At 32.6% G+C, this 20,370-nt stretch overlaps 5 protein-coding genes and 1 long non-coding RNA gene across 8 annotated transcripts; 3 read left to right on the plus strand and 3 right to left on the minus strand.

Annotated features, from left to right (window-relative positions):
* Positions 1-794: 794 nt before the first annotated feature.
* On the minus strand, positions 795-2,585 carry LOC128386818 (uncharacterized). Of its 2 annotated transcripts, none has more exons than XR_008324930.1 (3): positions 2,432-2,585; positions 1,539-2,236; positions 795-1,411 (listed from the first exon to the last, which is right to left on the minus strand). It is a non-coding gene; the product is annotated as an uncharacterized LOC128386818 (long non-coding RNA). The 2 variants fall into 2 exon arrangements; XR_008324929.1 differs by having other exon boundaries at positions 1,630-2,236; positions 2,432-2,584.
* Positions 2,568-5,551, plus strand: LOC128386817 (hydroxysteroid dehydrogenase-like protein 1). 2 transcript variants are annotated; one of them, XM_053345907.1, is made up of 6 exons: positions 2,568-2,699; positions 3,760-3,966; positions 4,041-4,297; positions 4,382-4,660; positions 4,758-4,944; positions 5,013-5,551. In XM_053345907.1, exons 2-6 carry the CDS (start codon positions 3,762-3,764, stop codon positions 5,159-5,161), a joined length of 1,077 nt encoding a protein of 358 aa, XP_053201882.1. In that variant the 5' UTR covers positions 2,568-2,699; positions 3,760-3,761; the 3' UTR covers positions 5,162-5,551. The 2 variants fall into 2 exon arrangements, with proteins under 2 accessions (XP_053201882.1, XP_053201883.1); XM_053345908.1 differs by lacking the exon at positions 2,568-2,699 and adding an exon at positions 2,863-3,020.
* Positions 5,552-6,189: 638 nt separating this feature from the next.
* Positions 6,190-8,515, minus strand: LOC128386816 (uncharacterized). Its single transcript, XM_053345906.1, has 3 exons — positions 7,730-8,515; positions 6,947-7,340; positions 6,190-6,867 (listed from the first exon to the last, which is right to left on the minus strand). Exons 1-3 carry the CDS (start codon positions 8,296-8,298, stop codon positions 6,382-6,384), a joined length of 1,449 nt encoding a protein of 482 aa, XP_053201881.1. The 5' UTR covers positions 8,299-8,515; the 3' UTR covers positions 6,190-6,381.
* A 3,044-nt stretch (positions 8,516-11,559) lies between these two features.
* Positions 11,560-13,768, plus strand: LOC128386933 (kinesin-like protein KIF18A). The gene is made up of 3 exons (XM_053346046.1): positions 11,560-11,717; positions 11,819-13,239; positions 13,322-13,768. Exons 1-3 carry the CDS (start codon positions 11,654-11,656, stop codon positions 13,625-13,627), a joined length of 1,791 nt encoding a protein of 596 aa, XP_053202021.1. The 5' UTR covers positions 11,560-11,653; the 3' UTR covers positions 13,628-13,768.
* A 1,619-nt stretch (positions 13,769-15,387) lies between these two features.
* Positions 15,388-16,458, minus strand: LOC128387206 (uncharacterized). The gene has a single exon (XM_053346386.1). It carries the CDS (start codon positions 16,355-16,357, stop codon positions 15,785-15,787), a length of 573 nt encoding a protein of 190 aa, XP_053202361.1. The 5' UTR covers positions 16,358-16,458; the 3' UTR covers positions 15,388-15,784.
* A 1,007-nt stretch (positions 16,459-17,465) lies between these two features.
* LOC128387205 (kinesin-like protein KIF18A) lies at positions 17,466-20,326 on the plus strand. The gene is given in 4 exon segments (XM_053346385.1): positions 17,466-17,667; positions 17,772-19,192; positions 19,275-19,671; positions 19,674-20,326. Coding segments are annotated over 4 exon segments (2,178 nt in total). The 5' UTR covers positions 17,466-17,600; the 3' UTR covers positions 19,967-20,326.
* Positions 20,327-20,370: the final 44 nt, after the last annotated feature.

Below are 20,370 nucleotides of genomic sequence, written 5' to 3' on the forward strand. Positions count from 1 at the left end.
ATCCCACTCTCTCTCTTTCTCTCTCATCATCTCCTTCCTTTTCGTGTTTTCGTTTTTCAAAACGAAAACTGGATTCATCCAGAAATCACGTTCTTCAATTGCTCTCCTCGAATTTGATTTTCATTTCGATTTTAATTATAAGGGACAATTAGTGTTCTGATAAATTCTGACCTTGTCTGGACAATCGGTGATCATTAATTTCACTTTTTAATTTTTCGCTACCTTGATGTTTATTATTTCCTTCATTGTAACTGTGAGCATCCTCTTCAATTAATTAATCATGATTAGAGTCAAGTCCAAATCGAAACTATTAAAACTAAACCAAACTTTATGAACTTTTTAAATCAACTGTTAAAATGTGGGTTTTGACAATTAATTGGAAAACATTCACTTGACCAAACAATTAAAAGATCAACAATCAACCCTCAAAGATGATTAAACAATCAAATTAGATTCTCCCGATTGAATTCATATATTGAAAAAAAAAATGAACGATAACATTTCTGTTAATTGTGATTTAATTTTGTGAGAAAACAAAAACTGACCAATTAAATTGTTAACAACTGGTTAGTTTAATTGTAAATTCTAATTGTATCATCTTCGTGACTTTAACTCTCAATTAATTATTCATTCTCATAATCTAGATTTAGATTATCTCAATTTAGAATTTAAATTGTTTGTTCAATCAAATTGTCAAACATTTAAATGTAGTAACAATTAATTCAATTAAAAGCATTTGGTTAATCCAATAAATTATTATTTTCCATTAGAAATCATTTTAAATCCAATTAATTCAAGTATAAATTGCAATTATTTTCACTTTAATTATTCATTTATTGTTGTTAACCTAATTGTTGTTCCAAGAGCAATTATAAAATCAACCAAGAAATTAATTGTTTCCTCTTAATTGTAAACAAAGTTTCTAAAAATTAGAGGAACAGTTTTACTCGTCAACAGAATTAGTTTCATATTCTGGTTTTAATTGTGAGTTTCTTTTGAAAATATAAGCCAATTAGTCTTAATTGTTGCTTCATATTTTAAGTTGAGGCTCATCATTGAATTAATTGTCGCATGTTTGTTTTTAAGCCTTGATTTTGTTCAGCAATCAATTAGGATGTTTCTTAAATTAGCATTGAAGCTTTTCCTTGGTTAATAAGAAAATCCTTTCTCGCGTTAATTGATTGTTAATCAAATCTTTATCTTGATCTCCCTTGTTCGTATTAATTGAGTGAAATTTAAATTATTAATCTCATGGTGGTTTATTGTTGCCATCACCGAGAGTCATAACAATCAAATAAATCTGCAATCAGTGTTGATAATCATCTGATCCGCTCGAATCAAGGTCTTCGTCCATCATTATCTCTTGATTGTTTACCCATAGTAACCAAACAATTAATGCCAAGAGCTTCATCTACATAAAAGTAAACAAAAACAAACAATTAAAATGTGAAAAAATAAGAAAAATTGATTTGAAGTGAATCGAAACTTTTGATCGTGATCATAGACAATAAAAAATCAATCATTCTAATGATTATTACCTCAACTGATAGTAAATCAAAGAATCAATATATTAGAAGTGAATCAAAAGCATCGTTATAGAGTTGGAATACTCTTTCATAATTTATTCACCTTTGACCTTGTTATATTTGCCTATTCTCAGTAGAGGTCAGAACTTCAATATTCTTCTACCTTTGGTAGATTTTGTTTACGAATTGACAATTGAATGTTCAAATTTGATCTGATTGTTGTGAGAGAATTGGAAGACTTTATCATAGAAAAGTGTAAATTGAATTTACAGGGTCAACAAATGTTCCACATCCAATGGAGATTTTCAAGTGGAATCTTGACCTTCCGAATGAGATGAACTTTGGCCTTCTCCGAGTTTTCTTTCACTTGTCACACCTCCGACAACTTCTTTCTTTGAACCAGTGTCTATCCCAAGGAATTTTTCCATTATACTCTGGTAATCATCCTCTATACTTGGAATATCAATAGTGACCTGCGAAAGCAGTGACGTGAGATCATCCAGACGTGACATTCGAGCCATTAAATCTTCGATCGCTGAGTCTTTAGTTTCTTCATTCTTTTCTTCCGTCAATTGATCTTTCTCTTCAACAGTTTCCTCTTCATCCGAGCCATCAGTTGGAACCTCTTTAGAAATTTGTGAAGATTCAGACGGAGAAGTAGACATGTTGGTTAACTAATCTTGGAGATTCAGCCAATTTCCGATCACAATCTTCAAAATTGATGAAACAAAGAAAGAAAATAAGACATTAATCATTAATCATTAATCACGAAATAGTAAATTATTTACAAAATATTAAAGTTAATGAAAATGAAGAGATGAAAACAATTCTCAAAATTGAGACTCACCAAAACAAAGGAAATTGAAACAATTGAAGCAAAGAAAGAAAAGAGAGAAGATAATTACCTAAATAAAATCGATAATTGTGATTGAAGAATCAGTTAAATTGTATAACTGGTTTGGAAATTCAGAATAATCAATCTAATTCGTCAGGAACAATTTCTTAATTTAGAAAACGTTGATTAGGTGAAGAGACTGAAAAGAAAATCAGTCAGCTGAAAAAAAGAAGGGAAAAAAAGAGGGAAAAACGAAAACAGGTTAACATGAACGTTACAATTTCCATCTTCATTTGTTTACTGTTTTTCTCCTCGGTGGTTACAATTAAAGTCTAAAGGTAAATCATTTTCAACAAATTCTTAATTTATTCCAATTGATTGTTTTATCTTCACAATTGATTATCCATATTCTATCGGTAATCGAAAGGATCTTTGGAACAATTTAAATCTATTTACCATTAAGATGATTTTCTCTTTTCTATTCTCTCTTTTTGTTTCTATTCTATTCTATGTTTGTTTACTTGATATTTTGTTCTTTGTTTTAATTTACCCTCGATATTGATTTGATTCTTTTCTCTTTTTTTGGTTAACCATTAAATCAACTGATTCTCATCTATTCATTTTCTTAGAAATAGAAAAATTACCCTTGGACAATAATAGTGAGTGTGAAGAAAATAGTTGACGTTGACTATATATTTTTCCATCCATTAGGAACCAGAAAACCGGTTGATTGTTATATTACCTTTTCTAATTCCCGAATGTTAAATACACTTGAAATTCTTAATTTGATTTTAATTTCATATTAATAGTTGACGATTTTTTCTTCTTCTTCTACAACTCTCACCTTGATGTCTATTACTAACCAAAATTCCAGTGTTACATGTTGTATTGTTTTTCTCATCATCCATCTTGATTTACTGATTTATTAACTTGAAATTGTCAAAAATTTTAGATTGTGTGTTATAACTTGTACGTCAAGAATTTCTTATTTATACCTGTTTAGTTTCTTAAATTAGCTTTGTGCTTATTTCCTCAATTAATTGATCTCTTATTGAATCTCCATTCTTTCCAATATTCTTTTCATTGTTAACTTACCTTTATTTGATTTTCCATCTTATATAATATTTACTTTCACTCTATTAATTTTTCTCTTCTTCCTTTTTTCTTTTCATGTCTGATCTTTTGCCCTTCCGTGAATTTGGTGTTTGGATGCTGATTGTTCACTATTAACACCATTAATTGGAATTGGAAACAAATCTTATTCTATCTCTCTCTTTCTCTTCTCTACAACTTGACCCAATCTCAATTCTTGGTTTTATCTTCCATCATCATCATCATCTTTTATCCTCATTCTTGATCATCTTTTTTTCTCATCTTTACCTGTTGTTACTCCTCAAGTCATGTCCAGTGAGGTGGCAACTGAAGTACCTTTTACAAGACGAAAACGAACAAAACTTGGACAATATTGGGCAACAATGGGATTCATTTTTCAAATCATTCGTGACATTGATCCTAAATTAAAGTATTTAATTGATACTTTTACTCTTCTCGGTTTAATATGGTCAACAAAAACCATCTTCTCACTTGCTGGATCCACTTTGAATGGTAAGTGTCAATGGATTTTACCAATTTTAAGCTCACAGTTTTTTTGACACTTTGTTGGTTCTCTCTCATTAAAGGTCTTAGAGTGTTTGTTTGGTCTCGATTGTGGAGACTCAATTTGAAAAAGAAATACGGAGAATGGGTCGTCATCACTGGTGCCACCGATGGAATTGGTCTGGAATATGCAAGAGAATTTGCTTCTAGAGGTCATTCGTTGATTCTTGTTGGACGGAACGAAACTAAATTAGAAAACGTCAAACGTCAACTATCATCGTTAATCTCATCAAATAAAATCGTCACCATTCAAGCGGATTTCAATGATTCTACTCCTGAGGTTAGTGTGAAATAGAAAAAAAAACAAATTCTTTTCCTTGTTCATGTGATAATTTGGATCAATTTTCTATGTGTTTCAATTAAGCTTTTCAAAAGAATCAGTTCAGAAATTGAACCTTACACTCAAGAGATTGGAATATTGGTTAATAATGCTGGTGTCATGTACGAATCTCCAAATCGATTCCTGGATCAACCGGAAGACATGTTATGGCAACACGTTAAAGTGAACATCACTGGAGTACTTATGATGACTCGAGTTGTACTTCCTGGAATGGTTTCTCGTCGTCGCGGTCTCGTCATCAACATGTCAAGTATCGCTGGTTACAAACCATTGCCCTTGATGGGTGTTTACTCAGCCAGTAAGGTAAGAATCAATTTCCAATTGAAAATAATTCTTGGATTCAAACCTATGAACTGATTTGCTATTTTTCTCTATTCTGTCAAATTCTGAATTTGGTTAGAAATTCGTTGAATGGTTCAGTGAAACTTTAGACTACGAATATTGTAAAAGTCATAATATCGATGTTCAAACTTTGGTTCCTTCTTACATTTCCACGAAAATGGTCAAATGGAGTAACTTCCTTCAGAAACCAAATATCACCACTCCCGATGCTCGGACATTTGCTCGATCAGCTATCGCTACAATCGGTGAGTTAATCATGCATTTTAATTGGCGATCAATGTGTTAACCTTTAACTTTAATTATCTTTTTAAAGGTCGATCCAAATTTACTACTGGATATTGGACTCATGGTCTTCAATGGTTCGCATTTGATTGGTTGACACCATCTTGGATTTATTCATTCATAAGTTGGAATTACCTGAGAAATTTAGATTCCAGTGGTCGTCGGGCAAAAGACACGTAATTTAGGTGACAATTAATCAAAGTACATTCCAGATCACTAATCATTATTATCGAATTCAATTGAATATATCTCAATACACTCGTTATACTTTTGTGATTAATTAGGAGGAATCGTGATGATTAACTACTTTATCGTAAATTACTAAATTAATTTACCAATCAAGATTCGAATCAAATCAATAATAAAGTTACAATATCGTTGATTTGATTACAATCTATTTTCACCGTGTCTACTTTTTGGTCACTCGAGCAGCTAATTAATGTCAACTAATTTTTAATAAGTATATTTTTATACTCACACAATCAGAAATTTAACAATTAATCGCACCTTAATACTGTCACAAATTTATCGAAATGAAAAATTAAACGAAATCTTTTTTATAAAAAATAATTAGTTTTCCAAATTTGTCCATTGTACTAATATTTGTTTGATTAACCACAATTTCGGACCCAAAATTTAAGGTCAATTCATTTTTGATTAAACTAAAGGTAATATTTTCTATTCTGTTTTAGCCCAAAAAATTTGCTCAAAAAGGTTTTGCTGAAAGTGAATTTGCTCAATTTACCCATCTAAAGATTAAAAAATTAGAATTAAGTGATTAATCAATTGACCAATTAATGGTTTGTTTGTTTTACTTCAAAGATTGTTGCCGATAAATATTGGAGTGAGATGAACAAAATTCTGTTCGATGACTTGAAATTGTCATGCTTTTTTTAAATTCTAATTTTTTAACGAAGACAAAACAATTAACCGAAAGATTGACTATTTAATTAGAAGCATTGGTGTGTAGACGAAGACTGAAGTTTTTTTCTTTTCCTTTCCAAATTAACGTTTAATTTGATATTTTGATATCTCTTTCTCTCTCTGAATCTTTTTGTTGGTAACTTGTTCTTTACCTGAATAGTTTGATTGTGAAAATAATCCAAATATCATCAACTTGGATGTCCAAACAATTTAATCGCACCTTAATACTGTCACAAATTTATCGGAATGAAAAATTAAACTAAATCATTTTTATAAAAAATTAGTTTTCCAAATCGTCAATTTAAACAACAAATTTCATCAAAATTTATCGCTTCTTTTAATTACATATGTGCACAGAGAATTGACTTTGTAAATACATTCACTTGTCTGATTAAAATGTATTTGGACTTTGTAATAATTAATAGTTAAGCTTTTTTGATGATCGTTTTTTAAAGTGTACATTTCAATTTCAACAATTAAGAAAATCGGAAGCGGAAAGGAGCATCTCTCCGATAATCATATAGTCGCATTAAATTTCTTTGTAACATAACAATAGTCATTTTACCGATGGCAGGAACGAAAACGGAAGCTTTTTCTTTAACTGAATCGAGAAAATTTTTATCCGTTGAGAAGTTAATTGCAACTACACCAGATTTGAGCAGTTTTGTTGGAACTTTAAACTTTTTATCAGGCACACCGGCGATCACAACATCAGAAATTGGGATAACATCTTCCAATGTTTTATCAGTCGAGGTAACTCGGTGTTTCTGTTTACCTGGTCCTCGATGAAATTGAAGGATACCATCTAAATCAACAGAAAATGTTTTAGCTCCATCATTGGCAAGTAGAGCGGCAAGTGGTCGGCCAACAACTTCACTTCGGTTAATCACTGTGATTACTTTTCCATTTAATTGATCACCATAGTCAAGTTCATGATTATAAACACCAAGATGATCTAGAATCTGAAAAGGAATAAAAGAAAATACAAAATAACGAGTTAAGTATCGCTGGTTTATCATTTAATATGAGAGAAAAATTTACCTTAACAATGGCCAAAGGTGTACAGGGGATGATTGACTTTTTCTGGACATCAATGAACCTTATATTGTGGTACATGTTGAATCTAAAGGTATGGCAAAGACCTTCAACATCTTTAAATGGTGAGACACAATTTTGAATGTACTGATCATGACCACCGCCAAAAACGGGATAATAGACCATAATACCATCAACCCGACGATCCTCATTAGCATCAATTAGAGCCTCTTCCAGGTCTTCCCTTTCCACTTGACGTAATTCAAATTTGATTCCTATTTCTTCACAAGAACGTTGAGTCCATTTAGCGTAAGTAATGGCAGATTTATCTCTATTTGCAAGAAAACCAACCAAACGAGGACGAGCGCGACTTTGGTCAATCCATTCTTTAAGATCATCTCTGTGAATTTAAAAAATTTCATTGGAATCATGTTCGTTAATAACAGAAATCACACCATGAGAAAAGTAAACACTCAAAAATAGAAAAAGTTAGAAGAAAACAAAACAAAACAGAGAGAAATGGAGAGAAAAATTCTAAAAAGAGAAGCTTTTTTCGGCTGTTCGCTGTTCATTCTAAGTGGTAGTAAGATGAGTCAATACTTTTTGATGAGAATAGAACAAGGTACAAAAAAGAACATTGGAGGAAAAAAGAGAGAACAATTAATCAGACACTCAACAAATTAGGTAACAAACCAGTGACAGAGAGAAAGGGAGGCCGCAACAAACTTAGAATTGGAAGAAGACAGAAAAAAAGAGGAAAGAGAAGATGAGAAATGGGGGATCATTAACCTGTAAGTATTGGCAATTTCTTTGACATCGACAACACGACAAGTTGAGTCAAGTGAAGATGGTGATGATGATGATGATACTGGTGAAGAAGATTTAACAATTGGAGCTTCAAGTAAACTAGAAGATGAACAGGAAGTTGAAGAGGATGAAGAAGAGGAAAGTGAAGATGTTGATGATGAGAATGGTGGGAAAATGGCTGCAATGGCGGCTGCTTGGGTGATCTCAGTAGTTGTTTTCATGGTTCGCGATGAGGTTGATTTCTTTGATTTACTTTTACTTGTTAATCCTTTTTCCTCAAGAGTTTCCGTTAATCCTATAGCAACAGATGATGATGAAGTTGAAGGTAAAGACAATGATGGTTCTTGTTGGTCAACAGGTTCATTTATTGTTCTATCATAAGTGTTTCGCAATGGTTCTGGTGTAGATGTTGATGCAATTAATCCAGGAGGTGATGGTGTTGAAGAAAAGGGTGAAGTTGATGGTGAAGATTCAGGGGAAGAGGAAGAAGATGACAATGGAATAACTTGTAACTGTTGCTGAGTCTCTTTTGTTGGCAAAGGATAATCCATGTTTCCAGTAGCACACAAACACCAAGACAGAGAGAGAGAGAAAAAAAAGATAAACAGAGAAGAATAGAAAAACAAAATTAACACTTAATCCAACATTTAATTTGTAACATGTAATGTGAGAAGATTTATGAAGAGACAAAGAGAGAAAATGAAAGATGAGGAAGAGAAAAAGCGAGAGAGAAAGAGTAACAGGAAGATAGAGAGAGAGAGAAAGAGAGATGATTAAGGTGAAGTGATGAGAATGGTGATGAACATGAAAAGTAACAAAAAAAGAGATGAAGACCAGAGAGAAGATTAAAAAATTTTATCTTAATACCTTTAGTCCGATTAATACTTAGATGTTGATAGTTGCTCTCCAAAAGATAAACACTGTAGCCGAGATTTGGTTGTTTCTTTGTTTATTCACAGAGAAAATGATAAATTCTAAAAAGAACGAAACTTTTTCTCTTTTCTACTTTTCTCTCTTGTCTCCCTTTTCTCTCACTCATTTAGAGTTGATAAAGATTTTAACTAATGATGAAGAGAAAAAGAGAGAGAGGGAGAGGGAGATAAGGAAGAAAATGAGACTTTGAACGATCTTTTTTTCTTCTCTTTCGTCGAGATACCAAAAGAATTTCCAATAATTCTCACGCTTTTATCTTCTCTCTCTTATTTTATTCTCTTTCAGTTTTTTTATTCTTTTCTGCATCATCACAACTTCTCTGATTGTGATCTCATTTTTTCTTAATCATTCTAATCATTGATTCTTTTCATTAACTGATTAATCTCTCTCTCTCTCTCTCTCTCTTCAACTTCAATTGTCTTGTTGTTTATTCACTTGTAATTACAATCAACTGATTCTCTCGGTTTTCATTATCTTTTAGATTATGATGATTGTGATTAGTTAATTATCTTGATTGGTTTTCTTTTTCCTGTTTTAATTGTGGTTTCATATTCGTTGATCTCTCTGTTGATTGTTGTTGCTAATTCTTTCTAATCATTGTATCATTTTAATTATCTTGTGATTTGTTTTTTCATCTCTCGTATTGATTAAATGTTTAAAGTTCCGTTCAGTGATTAATTACTAATCAATTTAGAGAAACAATCAATCAAGATAATCAAAAAATGATCATGAGAGATAATTAAAAAGGCAAAAAATAGTAATTACAATTATAATCAGTTGACTTTTTCAATTGTAATCAATATCCTCTTGACCTCTATCACAATCAATTTACAATCTATTAATTATCATTGGAATAACAAATCAATAACAACAACAATTAAATAATAATATTCAATTGCGATTTAGCCTAAATGATGATTATTATAAAAGCAAATTGATTAAAGTTAATTGTTTAGTGTCAATTTAACTTTCACCTGATTCGGTTTAATATTAACCTTGGCCTTGCGATTGATTATTCAAAAGTAACTTGATTAACTGTAACAATTAGTTTACTACAGTTAATTATTGAATAGTTTTCTGGTTGATTGTACATTCTAATTAGATTGACAGTTTCTTAATTTCTTTAAGTTTGTTCACCTAATTGATTTAACTTTAATCTCAATCGTTTATTTAAATTTGTAGATCTAAATTGGATTAATTTTTTTAATTGGTCTAAATTGGAAAACAATTAATTGCTTAATATTTTTTACATTAGTGTTCACACTTAAAGCAACTACTGTTTCACAGTTTCCCCCTAGTGGATTAATGAGATTAGTATTGGATTAACCTACGAGATTAGTTCACTAAGAGATTAACCTTTTCACTTATTTAGGTGTCGCTTTTCTTGCTCTAAGTGTAGTTGCTTCAATTGAATGAATTGATTTCTTTTTTCATTCTTTACAATTAACATTTTTGATCAAATTGAAATTTAATTTTATCAAAAATAATTAATTAATTTGTATTATCTTCATCTTCATCTAATCCCTCATCATCATCATCATTTTGGGTTTTCCTTTTCTTAGATTTATCTTTCTTGGAACTATTTGTTTTCCCTTTAAATGTTTTCTCGTCTAAATTAATCAAGATGAAAATTAAGAAAATTAATCAACAGCCTGTGATTAACCCATTGATTGCTTTGAGTGGATGAAAACTTACCTTGTTGATTTAATTGATCGATAAGGTCTAATTAGTTGATGGTAATCATTACATTCAACCTATTCAGCAATTAATGGTCAGCAATTATTTGGTAAATTTTGATTGACCAAGAAATACAAACACATAAAAAAACTTATTCAATTGACAATTTAGTTCAATTTAAAACAGTTCAAACTGCTGAATTATTGACAATTTTTCAAAATCAAAAAATGGTTTAGATGATGAGTTAATTAATTTAACTTCGCTCAAATGAGCATTTACCTGAGGGAAAATCTGAGATGATTAACAATTTCCATAGTTTGAATGCTAATTGTTTGACTTTTGTATCTATTGTTTTTCTGTTTGTTTACTCTTTGCCTTAAGGATCGAGTCGTCGAAAATTGATTTCTCAAATTTCTGCAAATCTTCATCGTCAATCTCTAGATCATCTTCAGTGGAGATTTTTTCTTCTTCCTTGCTAATGATCCTGATAGAATACGCTGATTATAAAGAGAATCAATATAACTTGGAGATAAGTAACCTTTCGATGGCCGTTTTTTATTCCGGTCAATTGTTGGCATTAAAGATCCTCTCAAATCGGACATGAGGTTTGCTGGTGCAACTTTTTTACCAACTGAGGCAAGGCCGAAATCATCGTCTTGATCATTATCATCACCGGGAATTTCATCCAATCCCGAATCATCAGATTCGCTTATCGGTTGATTTTGGACTAATCGGTGAGCGTTTCCATCTAAGTGATGAGGTCGACGAGCAACTGGAACAAATATATTCGCTTTGGGTTTTGTTTTTCTTTTCAGTGCTCGTAACAATTTCCTGTTGACCGATCGATGAGGTGACCTTCGAATTACTTTCACTTGTTCTTTCTGCCGACGAGGCTTTTTTCGAAATCAACTTTTAACTGTAACCTTGGAATTGCCTTCCAATGAGTCTTTACCTGAGGGAAAATCTGAGATGATTCACAATTTCCATAGTTTGAATGCTAATTGTTTGACTTTTGTATTCAAACTAAACAACTGACCTGAAATCTATTGTTTTTCTGTTTGTTTACTCTTTGCCTTAAGGTGAGAATTAAGAGATTAAGAATAAGAGTTTGAGAATGCTCAATTTGGACGATACTGGGAAAATAACAAAGAAAAAGTATGAGTCGAAACCCCTCCTCGTCACGTCCATTCTCACGACAAATCTGGTAAGGAAAATGTAAATCAATCATTTCCATTTCAAATTGTACTCTGATTAGTTTCATTGTTTTTAGTTCTTTATTTTACCCAACAATTTACAATGAATCGAATTTTGATTAAGAAACCGTTTTCGAACTCGACCAATGTTCACAATAATCGTTCAGGTTGTTTTGACTTTTCCTTTTTCTCTTTGTGTTTTTTTTTTCTCTTGATTAACGTTTATTTTAATTTTCTATTTTTCTATTTTTCTATTTTTCTTCAACAGTTTATGAACCTCCGGCAAAACAAAAGACTGTCATTAGGGAAGATGACGATGATGATAGTGAATTGAGTCGAATTGGTCCCAATAATAATATTCAAGTCTACATTCGAGTTCGCCCTGAGAATGAGAGAGAATCTCGGACAAGAAGAATTATTGAAGTGGTTGATGATCAGAGTTTACTATTCGACCCGTTGACAGATGATGGTAACACTTTCACCTATCATGGTAAAAAATATAAAGATATCGGTAAAAAGGCCAACAAGGATTTGTCGTTTTCGTTTGATGCTGTTTTCGATGAAGGAACAACAAATATTCAAGTGTATGAAAGAGCCGTTAAAGGTTTTGTCCAATCTTTACTGGATGGTTTTAATTGTACCATTTTCGCCTATGGTCCAACTGGATCTGGTAAAACTTTCACAATGTTGGGATACAATGGTGATCCTGGTGTAATCTTTTATACTGCCATGGAAATATTTCACAATATTGAGCAGCGACCATCGGATGAACAATATGAAGTGTGTGTTGCTTATTTTGAAATTTACAATGAAAAAGTGCGTAACCTGTTGACACCAAGTTCACAAGTTCTCAAGGTTGTTGATTCCATGTCTGGTGGTGTAGATATTTTAGGACTTACACTGAGAACAGTTGGAAATGCCGATGAACTCATTGAAACTCTTGAAACTGGTAATCAATATCGAGCCCAACAAGCAACCGATGCAAATGCAACATCTTCACGTTCACATGCGGTTTTCCAACTATTTTTACGTAAGAAAACCTGCCCGAAAGGTAAACAACTTGTAACACAGGAAACGAAGATGTGTCTTGTAGATTTGGCAGGTTCGGAAAGAGCTTCGATTGCTTACAAAGAGAAACGTTCTGAAACTTTACACCGAGAAGGAATAAATATCAACAAGTCTCTTCTCGCACTTGGAAATTGCATCAATGCTTTGGCCTGTAAAAGTCGTAAAGGTCTTAAAAAACATATTCCTTATCGAAGTTCAGTGTTAACCAGGATATTAAGTGATTCTCTCGGTGGTAATTGTCGAACTGCAATGATCGCTACTGTCAGTCCATCATCTTTATCATATGATGACACTCACAACACTCTCTCATATGCCAACCGGGCAAAAGGAATCAATTTAGCGGTAAAGAGGAGAAGTAGCGTCATCGGTGTTCAACCGCGTCATCAACAAATGGCTCTTGATGCCTCAAATCAAGAAAATATTTCTCTGGCAGAGGACAATATTCTATTAGAACAACAGGTTGCTGAATCGCCACGAATACCTGCAAATCCTATCACAGCCGATTCTTCATCTCTTGATATTTTAAACTCGTATCAAAATATTCTAGATGAAAAGTTTAAGAAGCGACTTGAGCTGAGAAGAAAACTCGTAGAATGTGATGACGAAATTGAAAAAATCAAGGTAAGTCATAGTTTCTCTAGAATAACATTTTCGCCAGTTATTAAACTAATCAAATTAATATCTCTCTTTCTCTCTCTTTTAGTTGAAATACCTTTTAGAGAATATGCTTAAGGACAGTCGTCAACAAAATGAAGGTGCTGATGAAAACAAAGATGATAAAAGGGAGCAATATCGGGTTTGTCCCATGGATGGCTGCCCTTACACAATCCCTATTTCCAATAATAATTTCTCCAAACACAAGGGCTACCACGGGGTGGCTAAGTTAATTCAAGAAAAAATTTATTTAACTCATGAAGAATACACAATCAGGAAGAATGATTGGAAAATTTTTAAAAAGCAGAAAGAATTGGAAGCTGTGTTTGAAGAACGGAAGAATTTATTCGTTTGAAAGTCGCAACAGATGATTACTTTATTGATGCCTTTTTCCGAGAGAAACACATGCAAGTCGAACTTCAAGATAAAATAATGACCGATAAACATCATTCTGAAGTTTCCTACACGATTATCACCCAGTCGCAAGTTTGGCTCGAGAATTTGGATGCTGCCATGAAATTAACTCAAGTTTTCTTCCGTATGTTAGATGCTCTCAAAAAGTTATCTAAAGAAAGGGAAGAAGAATATCAAAATGTTGTCAAAAGATTCGAAGGTAAAAAATCGGTCGTATGGGGTGACGATAATGTTACAAAACAATCTAATATCCACTGGGCCGATATCGATAATGTTTTAAAATTATCTTCCTACACTTCAACCCCTCGAACACCATTCAGAAGGTGTGATGAAGGTGGTCTTGAAATAATTTGTTCCGGACTAACACCAAGTTCAGTGTCACCTCCATCAACCAGCGCGACCCTTAATTCAACCTTCAGCATTTCCCAAGTGTAAACATTGCCCATTATTGTTTTTTTTTGTGACCCAACCCTTTTACTCTCATTTTTTGTCATTTCCATTTCCTTTTAACTGCTCATCTTACGAATCATCATTTTAATTATTCAATTAATCATTTTATCATAATAATTTTCATCATCCATTATCTCTCAATTGTATTACAGAGGTGATTTCACTTAGAGAAATTATCAGCGCCCCCTACATAACTGAAAAGGTTAATTTCTTATGAAAAAAAGGTGAACTAACACCTTACCTTTTCCAAGCCTAAAGGTACTAATCCACCAGGAGGAGACTGTGAAGACCGACTTTCCCTAAGTGAAATCACCTCTGTAATCCCAAAACTCATGATCGAACGTCTTTAATGGCGATCTGATTCAGCGAGAAACAGCTCACAACTGATCTCTATCTGAAAAATTCTTATTTCGATTGTAATCGATCAACTAACAATTAAAAAAGTTAAGCCAAATTAAAGTTGTTTAAAATGTTTATAATTGATACCTTTTTTTACAATTTCTATCCTCTTCATTTGATCCAAATAGTTTTCGTAATCAACAACAATTAACAGAAAATAGTTAATTAGTAACATCGATGATTACGTGTTCACTTTTCTAATTAAAAAGAAAAGTTCATTTACTCTCATTGAATCCATTCATTAATCAACTCATGTGAATTAAATTACGAAATCAACATGTGCTTAATTGTGGTTACAATTTGTAGCAATTTAGTGTTGACCATAGGATTAACATTTGTTTCTCGTCGGGATTACAATCGTTATCCATTTGATTACAACAATGATTACCATCAACTAATTAGACCTTATCGATCAATTAAATCTCAAAGTGATGACGATTGGAATCTTATTAAAGATGAAATTAGTAATCAATCAAAACAATCAATTAAACCAGTTTCTTTTTCTAATTTTCTCAAATCTCGATCACTAAATCAACAAGGTAAATTTTTATCTATTCAAAGCAATCAATGGGTTAATCAAAGGTTGTTAATTCAACCTTGGCCTTGTGACTGATTATTCAAAAGTAACTTGATTAACTGTAACAATTAGTTTGCTACAGTTAATTATTGAATAGTTTTCTGGTTGATTGTACATTCTAATTAGATTGACAGTTTCTTATTATGGTTATTTGTTTTTCACTTAATTGATTTGACTTTGCTCCTGATCGTTTATTCACAATTGTATAATTGTAGATCTAAATTGGAAAATAGTTGGTGAATTTTGTTACTCTAATAGGACGAATTGGTTTTTCATATTCTTTACAATTAATGGTATATTTTTCCAATCATTACAATTAACGTTTTAGACCAAATTGAAATTTAATTGTAATCTTTTCTTTGATGAGTTAACAAGTTGTCAGTGCAATTTAGAAACTAGAATATCAAATGTTTACAATACAATAGAAAATTAAATAATTAACAATTAATAGCAATAATTTACGAAATTTTGTATCCTAAATGATTTGATATCTAACGAACAATAATAATAATAATATATTAACAATTAGCAATGGCAACAATTAGCGATTGACTTTGATTGGCAGTCCAAGATTGATTAGTAATCCATAGAGAGAGTGAGAAAAATTAAAACTCTGACTTTGATTGAACCAATGGAAGGACAATTAAGAGAAGTAAATTAAGATGATCAGAATTAGTTGAGAATATCACCAAGAGCGGGAATATCGACATCGAATTCATCGGATTTCTTTTCCATTGGGTAACTTGGTTTCTCGACATGAGGGATCGAGGGAAGCGAGGGAACCACTGGGACACTTGGAACTACCGATCGATGTTCATCGTAACGAGGTTCGTGGTGGACATAAGGTTTTTGATGGGAAATATGAGCGACTTTGGATCCATGGTGATCGGGACCATTGAATTTAGCATGAGCAGAGTCAACGGAGGCAACACCAGGTTCATTGGAATCAATTTTCACTCGGAAACCATTTTTATCGGCAACATAATGGACGATTCGGAGTCGACCATCTTTATCCTTTAGCCCATAGGAACCAGCCTTATTGCCCCAAGCATCACCTGATTCCTCACGATAGTTTGAAGCTCCTTTAGGATCAAGAACATTATAACCAAAAGCGTAATTTCCTTTTCCGTCTTGTTTTTGGAAAACTTTTGATGCTCCCCCACCACCGTGTCCATGTCCATGATCATAAGCGAAAACTTGAAGAGACAAACAACAGAGGACCAAAAGAATTGACAATTTAGACATAATTGGAATTGTTGGTTAATAGATGAGCTACTAAATTACAAATAGAAATGTTTGTTGTTGAGAACGGATGTTGACTGATGAAAATTCACTCGATGGTTCCGGTTTTTATTCATTTCGACAAAAAAAATCTCTCTCAGGTATTGGGCGGTTATCAGTTTCCATTCAGAGGTGTTTACTTTTTTTTTCATCCTTGATTGTGTTCTGATAATCGGTTAGATAATCGACAAAATTTTGTAGCTTTCACTTTCGTCGAAATTGTCACCACGAACAATTTAAATGGTTTCAAAGGCGTTGACAATTTTGTCATCTACTTGTGGAGTTGATTTAGATGATTGTAAGTCTAAAGTAAATAACAATCAATTTTTCCATATCAACAAGGGTAACGAGTCGAAATCACTAATCACTAATTGTCACACGTTCGGTTTGTTGTTGTTGTTATCTGGCTTAAAGTAGGAACGATTTTGTGAATGAAGGTCAAATGTTATTACACAATGACCTCATTTTTAACTCGCAAAGCTTGAATTAGATTTTGATTGGACATCACACTGATTAAGGCGAAAGGATTGACGATCAGGTTGACTGATTTTCTGATCTCAGTTTAGATTACAAATATTGTGGAAACAATTTAGATTATTGGTTAAGTTGATTTGCATTTAGAGTTAATTTCCACCAGGTAAACTCATTTCATTCAATTTAATAGCTTGGATTTAATTGTTGTTTACTTTTCCTTTTTACATCTTGTGTTTGTTAATTTTAACTAATTAGCGACATGATCCAAGTGTTAATTGATTTGGTTAATTGTTGTAAATCAAGTCTTTCAGAAATTAGTGGTTTTATTGTCATTCATAGCAATTACTTTGTTGACTTTCATCAGTTTAATCCTATTAACATTTTAATGGGAGATAAATCATTGAATTGGAAGAGAAAAATAATTAATCTAATTAATAAGAAAATTGGAATGAAAATATTAATAAAAAAAACCAAAAGAATAATTAAGAGATTCAAATTACCCGGCAAACAAAAAAGAGCGAAATTAAGTTGACCAATGAGAAAGAAAAGAAGCCATTCGATTTGGACCAATGAGAGAAGAGGAAAAAAAATTTCAAACAGAAAATGACTCATTCATTGTTGGAGATGAGAAAACATTAAGTTTACTTTTTACATCTACAAGTTTGTTAAATTATTTAATTGTTATTATTTTAAATTGTCTTTTTATATGATTGATTAACAATTTACTTCGGTGATGATGAATCGTGGGTCGGTGAAGAGACCGCTTTCCGATTCGACAAATGTTCTTGATTATTGTTCAGGTTGTTTTGACTTTTCCTTTTTCTCTTTGTGTTTTTTTTTTCTTCTCTTGATTAACGTTTATTTTAATTTTCTATTTTTCTATTTTTCTATTTTTCTTCAACAGTTTATGAACCTCCGGCCAAACAAAAGACTGTCATTAGGGAAGATGACGATGATGATTGTGAATTGAGTCGAATTGGTCCCAATAATAATATTCAAGTCTACATTCGAGTTCGCCCTGAAAATGAGAGAGAATCTCGGACAAGAAGAATTATTGAAGTGGTTGATGATCAAAGTTTACTATTCGACCCGTTGACAGACGATGGTAACACTTTCACCTATCATGGTAAAAAATATAAAGATATCGGTAAAAAGGCCAACAAGGATTTGTCGTTTTCGTTTGATGCTGTTTTCGATGAAGGAACAACAAATATTCAAGTGTATGAAAGAGCCGTTAAAGGTTTTGTCCAATCTTTACTTGATGGTTTTAACTGTACCATTTTCGCCTATGGTCCAACTGGATCCGGTAAAACTTTCACAATGTTGGGATACAATGGTGATCCTGGTGTAATCTTTTATACTGCCATGGAAATATTTCACAATATTGAACAAAGACCATCGGATGAACAATATGAAGTGTGTGTTGCTTATTTTGAAATTTACAATGAAAAAGTGTATGACCTGTTAACTCCAAGTTCACAAGTCCTTAAGGTTGTCGATTCCATGTGTGGTGGTGTAAATATTTTAGGACTTACACTGAGAACAGTTGGAAATGCCGATGAACTCATTGAAACTCTTGAAACTGGTAATCAATATCGTGCCCAACAAGCAACCGACGCAAATGCAACATCTTCACGTTCACATGCGGTTTTTCAACTGTTTTTACGCAAGAAAACCTGCCCGAAAGGTAAACAACTTGTAACACAGGAAACGAAGATGTGCCTTGTAGATTTGGCTGGTTCGGAAAGAGCTTCAATCGCTTACAAAGAGAAACGTTCCAAAACTTTACACCGAGAAGGAGGAAATATCAACAAGTCTCTTCTTGCACTTGGAAATTGCATCAATGCTCTGGCCTGTAAAAGTCGTAAAGGTCTTAAAAAGCATATCCCTTACCGGAGTTCAGTGCTAACCAGGATATTAAGTGATTCTCTCGGTGGTAATTGTCGAACTGCAATGATCGCTACTGTCAGTCCATCATCTTTATCATACGATGACACTCACAACACTCTCTCATATGCTAACAGGACAAAAGGAATCAATTTAGCGTTAAAGAGGAGAAGTTGCGTCATTGGTGTTCAACCGCGTCATCAACAAATGGCTCTTGATGCCTTGAGGCAAGAAAATATTTCTCTGGCAGAGAAAATTATTCTATTAGAACAACAGGTTGCTAAATTGCAACGAATGCCTGCAAATCCTATCACAGCCGATTCTTCATCTCTTGATATTTTAAACTCATATAAAAATATTCTAGATGAAATGTTGAACAACCGACTTGAGCTGAGAAGAAAATTCTTAGAATGTGAAAGTGAAATTAAAAAAATCGAGGTAAGTCATAGTTTCTCATGAATTACATTTTCTCCTATTATTAAACTAACCAAATTGATCTTTCTCTCTCTCCCGCCCATAGTTGAAATACCTTTTAAAGAATATGCTTAAGGACAGTCTCCAACAAAATAAAGGTTCCGATGCAGATGAAAACAAATATGATGCAGCTCGATATCTTTACCACCAAAAGTTACATTATGAGGATCGATACAATCAATTACAACGAGAAGTTGCTGATAATGAAAGCGCAATCAGAGAATTGGAAGATTTAATTCGTTCAAAAGTCGCAACAGATGATTACTTTATTGATGCCTTTTTCCGAGAGAAACACATGCAAGTCGAACTTCAAGATAAAATAATGACCGATAAACATCATTCTGAAGTTTCCTACACGATTATCACCCAGTCGCAAGTTTGGCTCGAGAATTTGGATGCTGCCATGAAGTTAACTCAAGTTTTCTTCCGTATGTTAGATGCTCTCAAAAGTTATCTAAAGAAAGGGAAGAAGAATATCAAAATGTTGTCAAAAGATTCGAAGGTAAAAAATCGGTCGTATGGGGAGACGATAATGTTACAAAACAATCTAATATCCACTGGGCTGATATCGATAATGTTTTAAAATTATCTTCCTACACTTCAACCCCTCGAACACCATTCAGAAGGTGTGATGAAGGTGGTCTTGAAATAATTTGTTCCGGACTAACACCAAGTTCAGTGTCACCTCCATCAACCAGCGCGACCCTTAATTCAACCTTCAGCATTTCCCAAGTGTAAACATTGCCCATTATTGTTTTTTTTTGTGACCCAACCCTTTTACTCTCATTTTTTGTCATTCCCATTTCCTTTTAACTGCTCATCTTACGAATCATCATTTTAATTATTCAATTATTCATTTTATCATAATAATTTTCATCATCCATTATCTCTCAATTGTATTAATCCCAAAACTCATGATCGAACGTCTTTAATGGCGATCTGATTCAGCGAGAAACAGCTCACAACTGATCTCTATCTGAAAAATTCTTATTTCGATTGTAATTGATCAACTAACAATTAAAAAAGTTAAGCCAAATTAAAGTTGATCACTTGTAGCAACTAAAATTTGGCAATCGATTAAAATGTTTATAATTGATACCTTTTTTTACAATTTCTATCCTCTTCATTTGATCCAAATAGTT

The sequence above is a fragment of the Panonychus citri genome, unplaced genomic scaffold (assembly GCF_014898815.1).
Source record: "Panonychus citri isolate SS breed McGregor unplaced genomic scaffold, ASM1489881v1 Contig00077, whole genome shotgun sequence".
NCBI classification, from domain to species: domain Eukaryota; kingdom Metazoa; phylum Arthropoda; class Arachnida; order Trombidiformes; family Tetranychidae; genus Panonychus; species Panonychus citri.

Bases quoted from the DNA above. Each gene is read 5' to 3' on its own strand.
- LOC128386817 (XM_053345907.1), top strand. From the start codon at position 3,762: ATGTCCAGTGAGGTGGCAACTGAAGTACCTTTTACAAGACGAAAACGA. The intron at 3,967-4,040 runs GTAAGTGTCAAT...CTCTCATTAAAG, and splicing joins TGCTGGATCCACTTTGAATG to GTCTTAGAGTGTTTGTTTGG. The intron at 4,945-5,012 runs GTGAGTTAATCA...ATCTTTTTAAAG, and splicing joins ATCAGCTATCGCTACAATCG to GTCGATCCAAATTTACTACT.
- LOC128386816 (XM_053345906.1), bottom strand. From the start codon at position 8,298: ATGGATTATCCTTTGCCAACAAAAGAGACTCAGCAACAGTTACAAGTT. The intron at 7,341-7,729 runs GTTAATGATCCC...TTAAATTCACAG, and splicing joins GAAATTGCCAATACTTACAG to AGATGATCTTAAAGAATGGA. The intron at 6,868-6,946 runs GTAAATTTTTCT...ATTCCTTTTCAG, and splicing joins CACCTTTGGCCATTGTTAAG to ATTCTAGATCATCTTGGTGT.
- LOC128386933 (XM_053346046.1), top strand. From the start codon at position 11,654: ATGAATCGAATTTTGATTAAGAAACCGTTTTCGAACTCGACCAATGTT. The intron at 11,718-11,818 runs GTTGTTTTGACT...TTTCTTCAACAG, and splicing joins TGTTCACAATAATCGTTCAG to TTTATGAACCTCCGGCAAAA. The intron at 13,240-13,321 runs GTAAGTCATAGT...TCTCTCTTTTAG, and splicing joins ACGAAATTGAAAAAATCAAG to TTGAAATACCTTTTAGAGAA.
- LOC128387206 (XM_053346386.1), bottom strand. From the start codon at position 16,357: ATGTCTAAATTGTCAATTCTTTTGGTCCTCTGTTGTTTGTCTCTTCAA.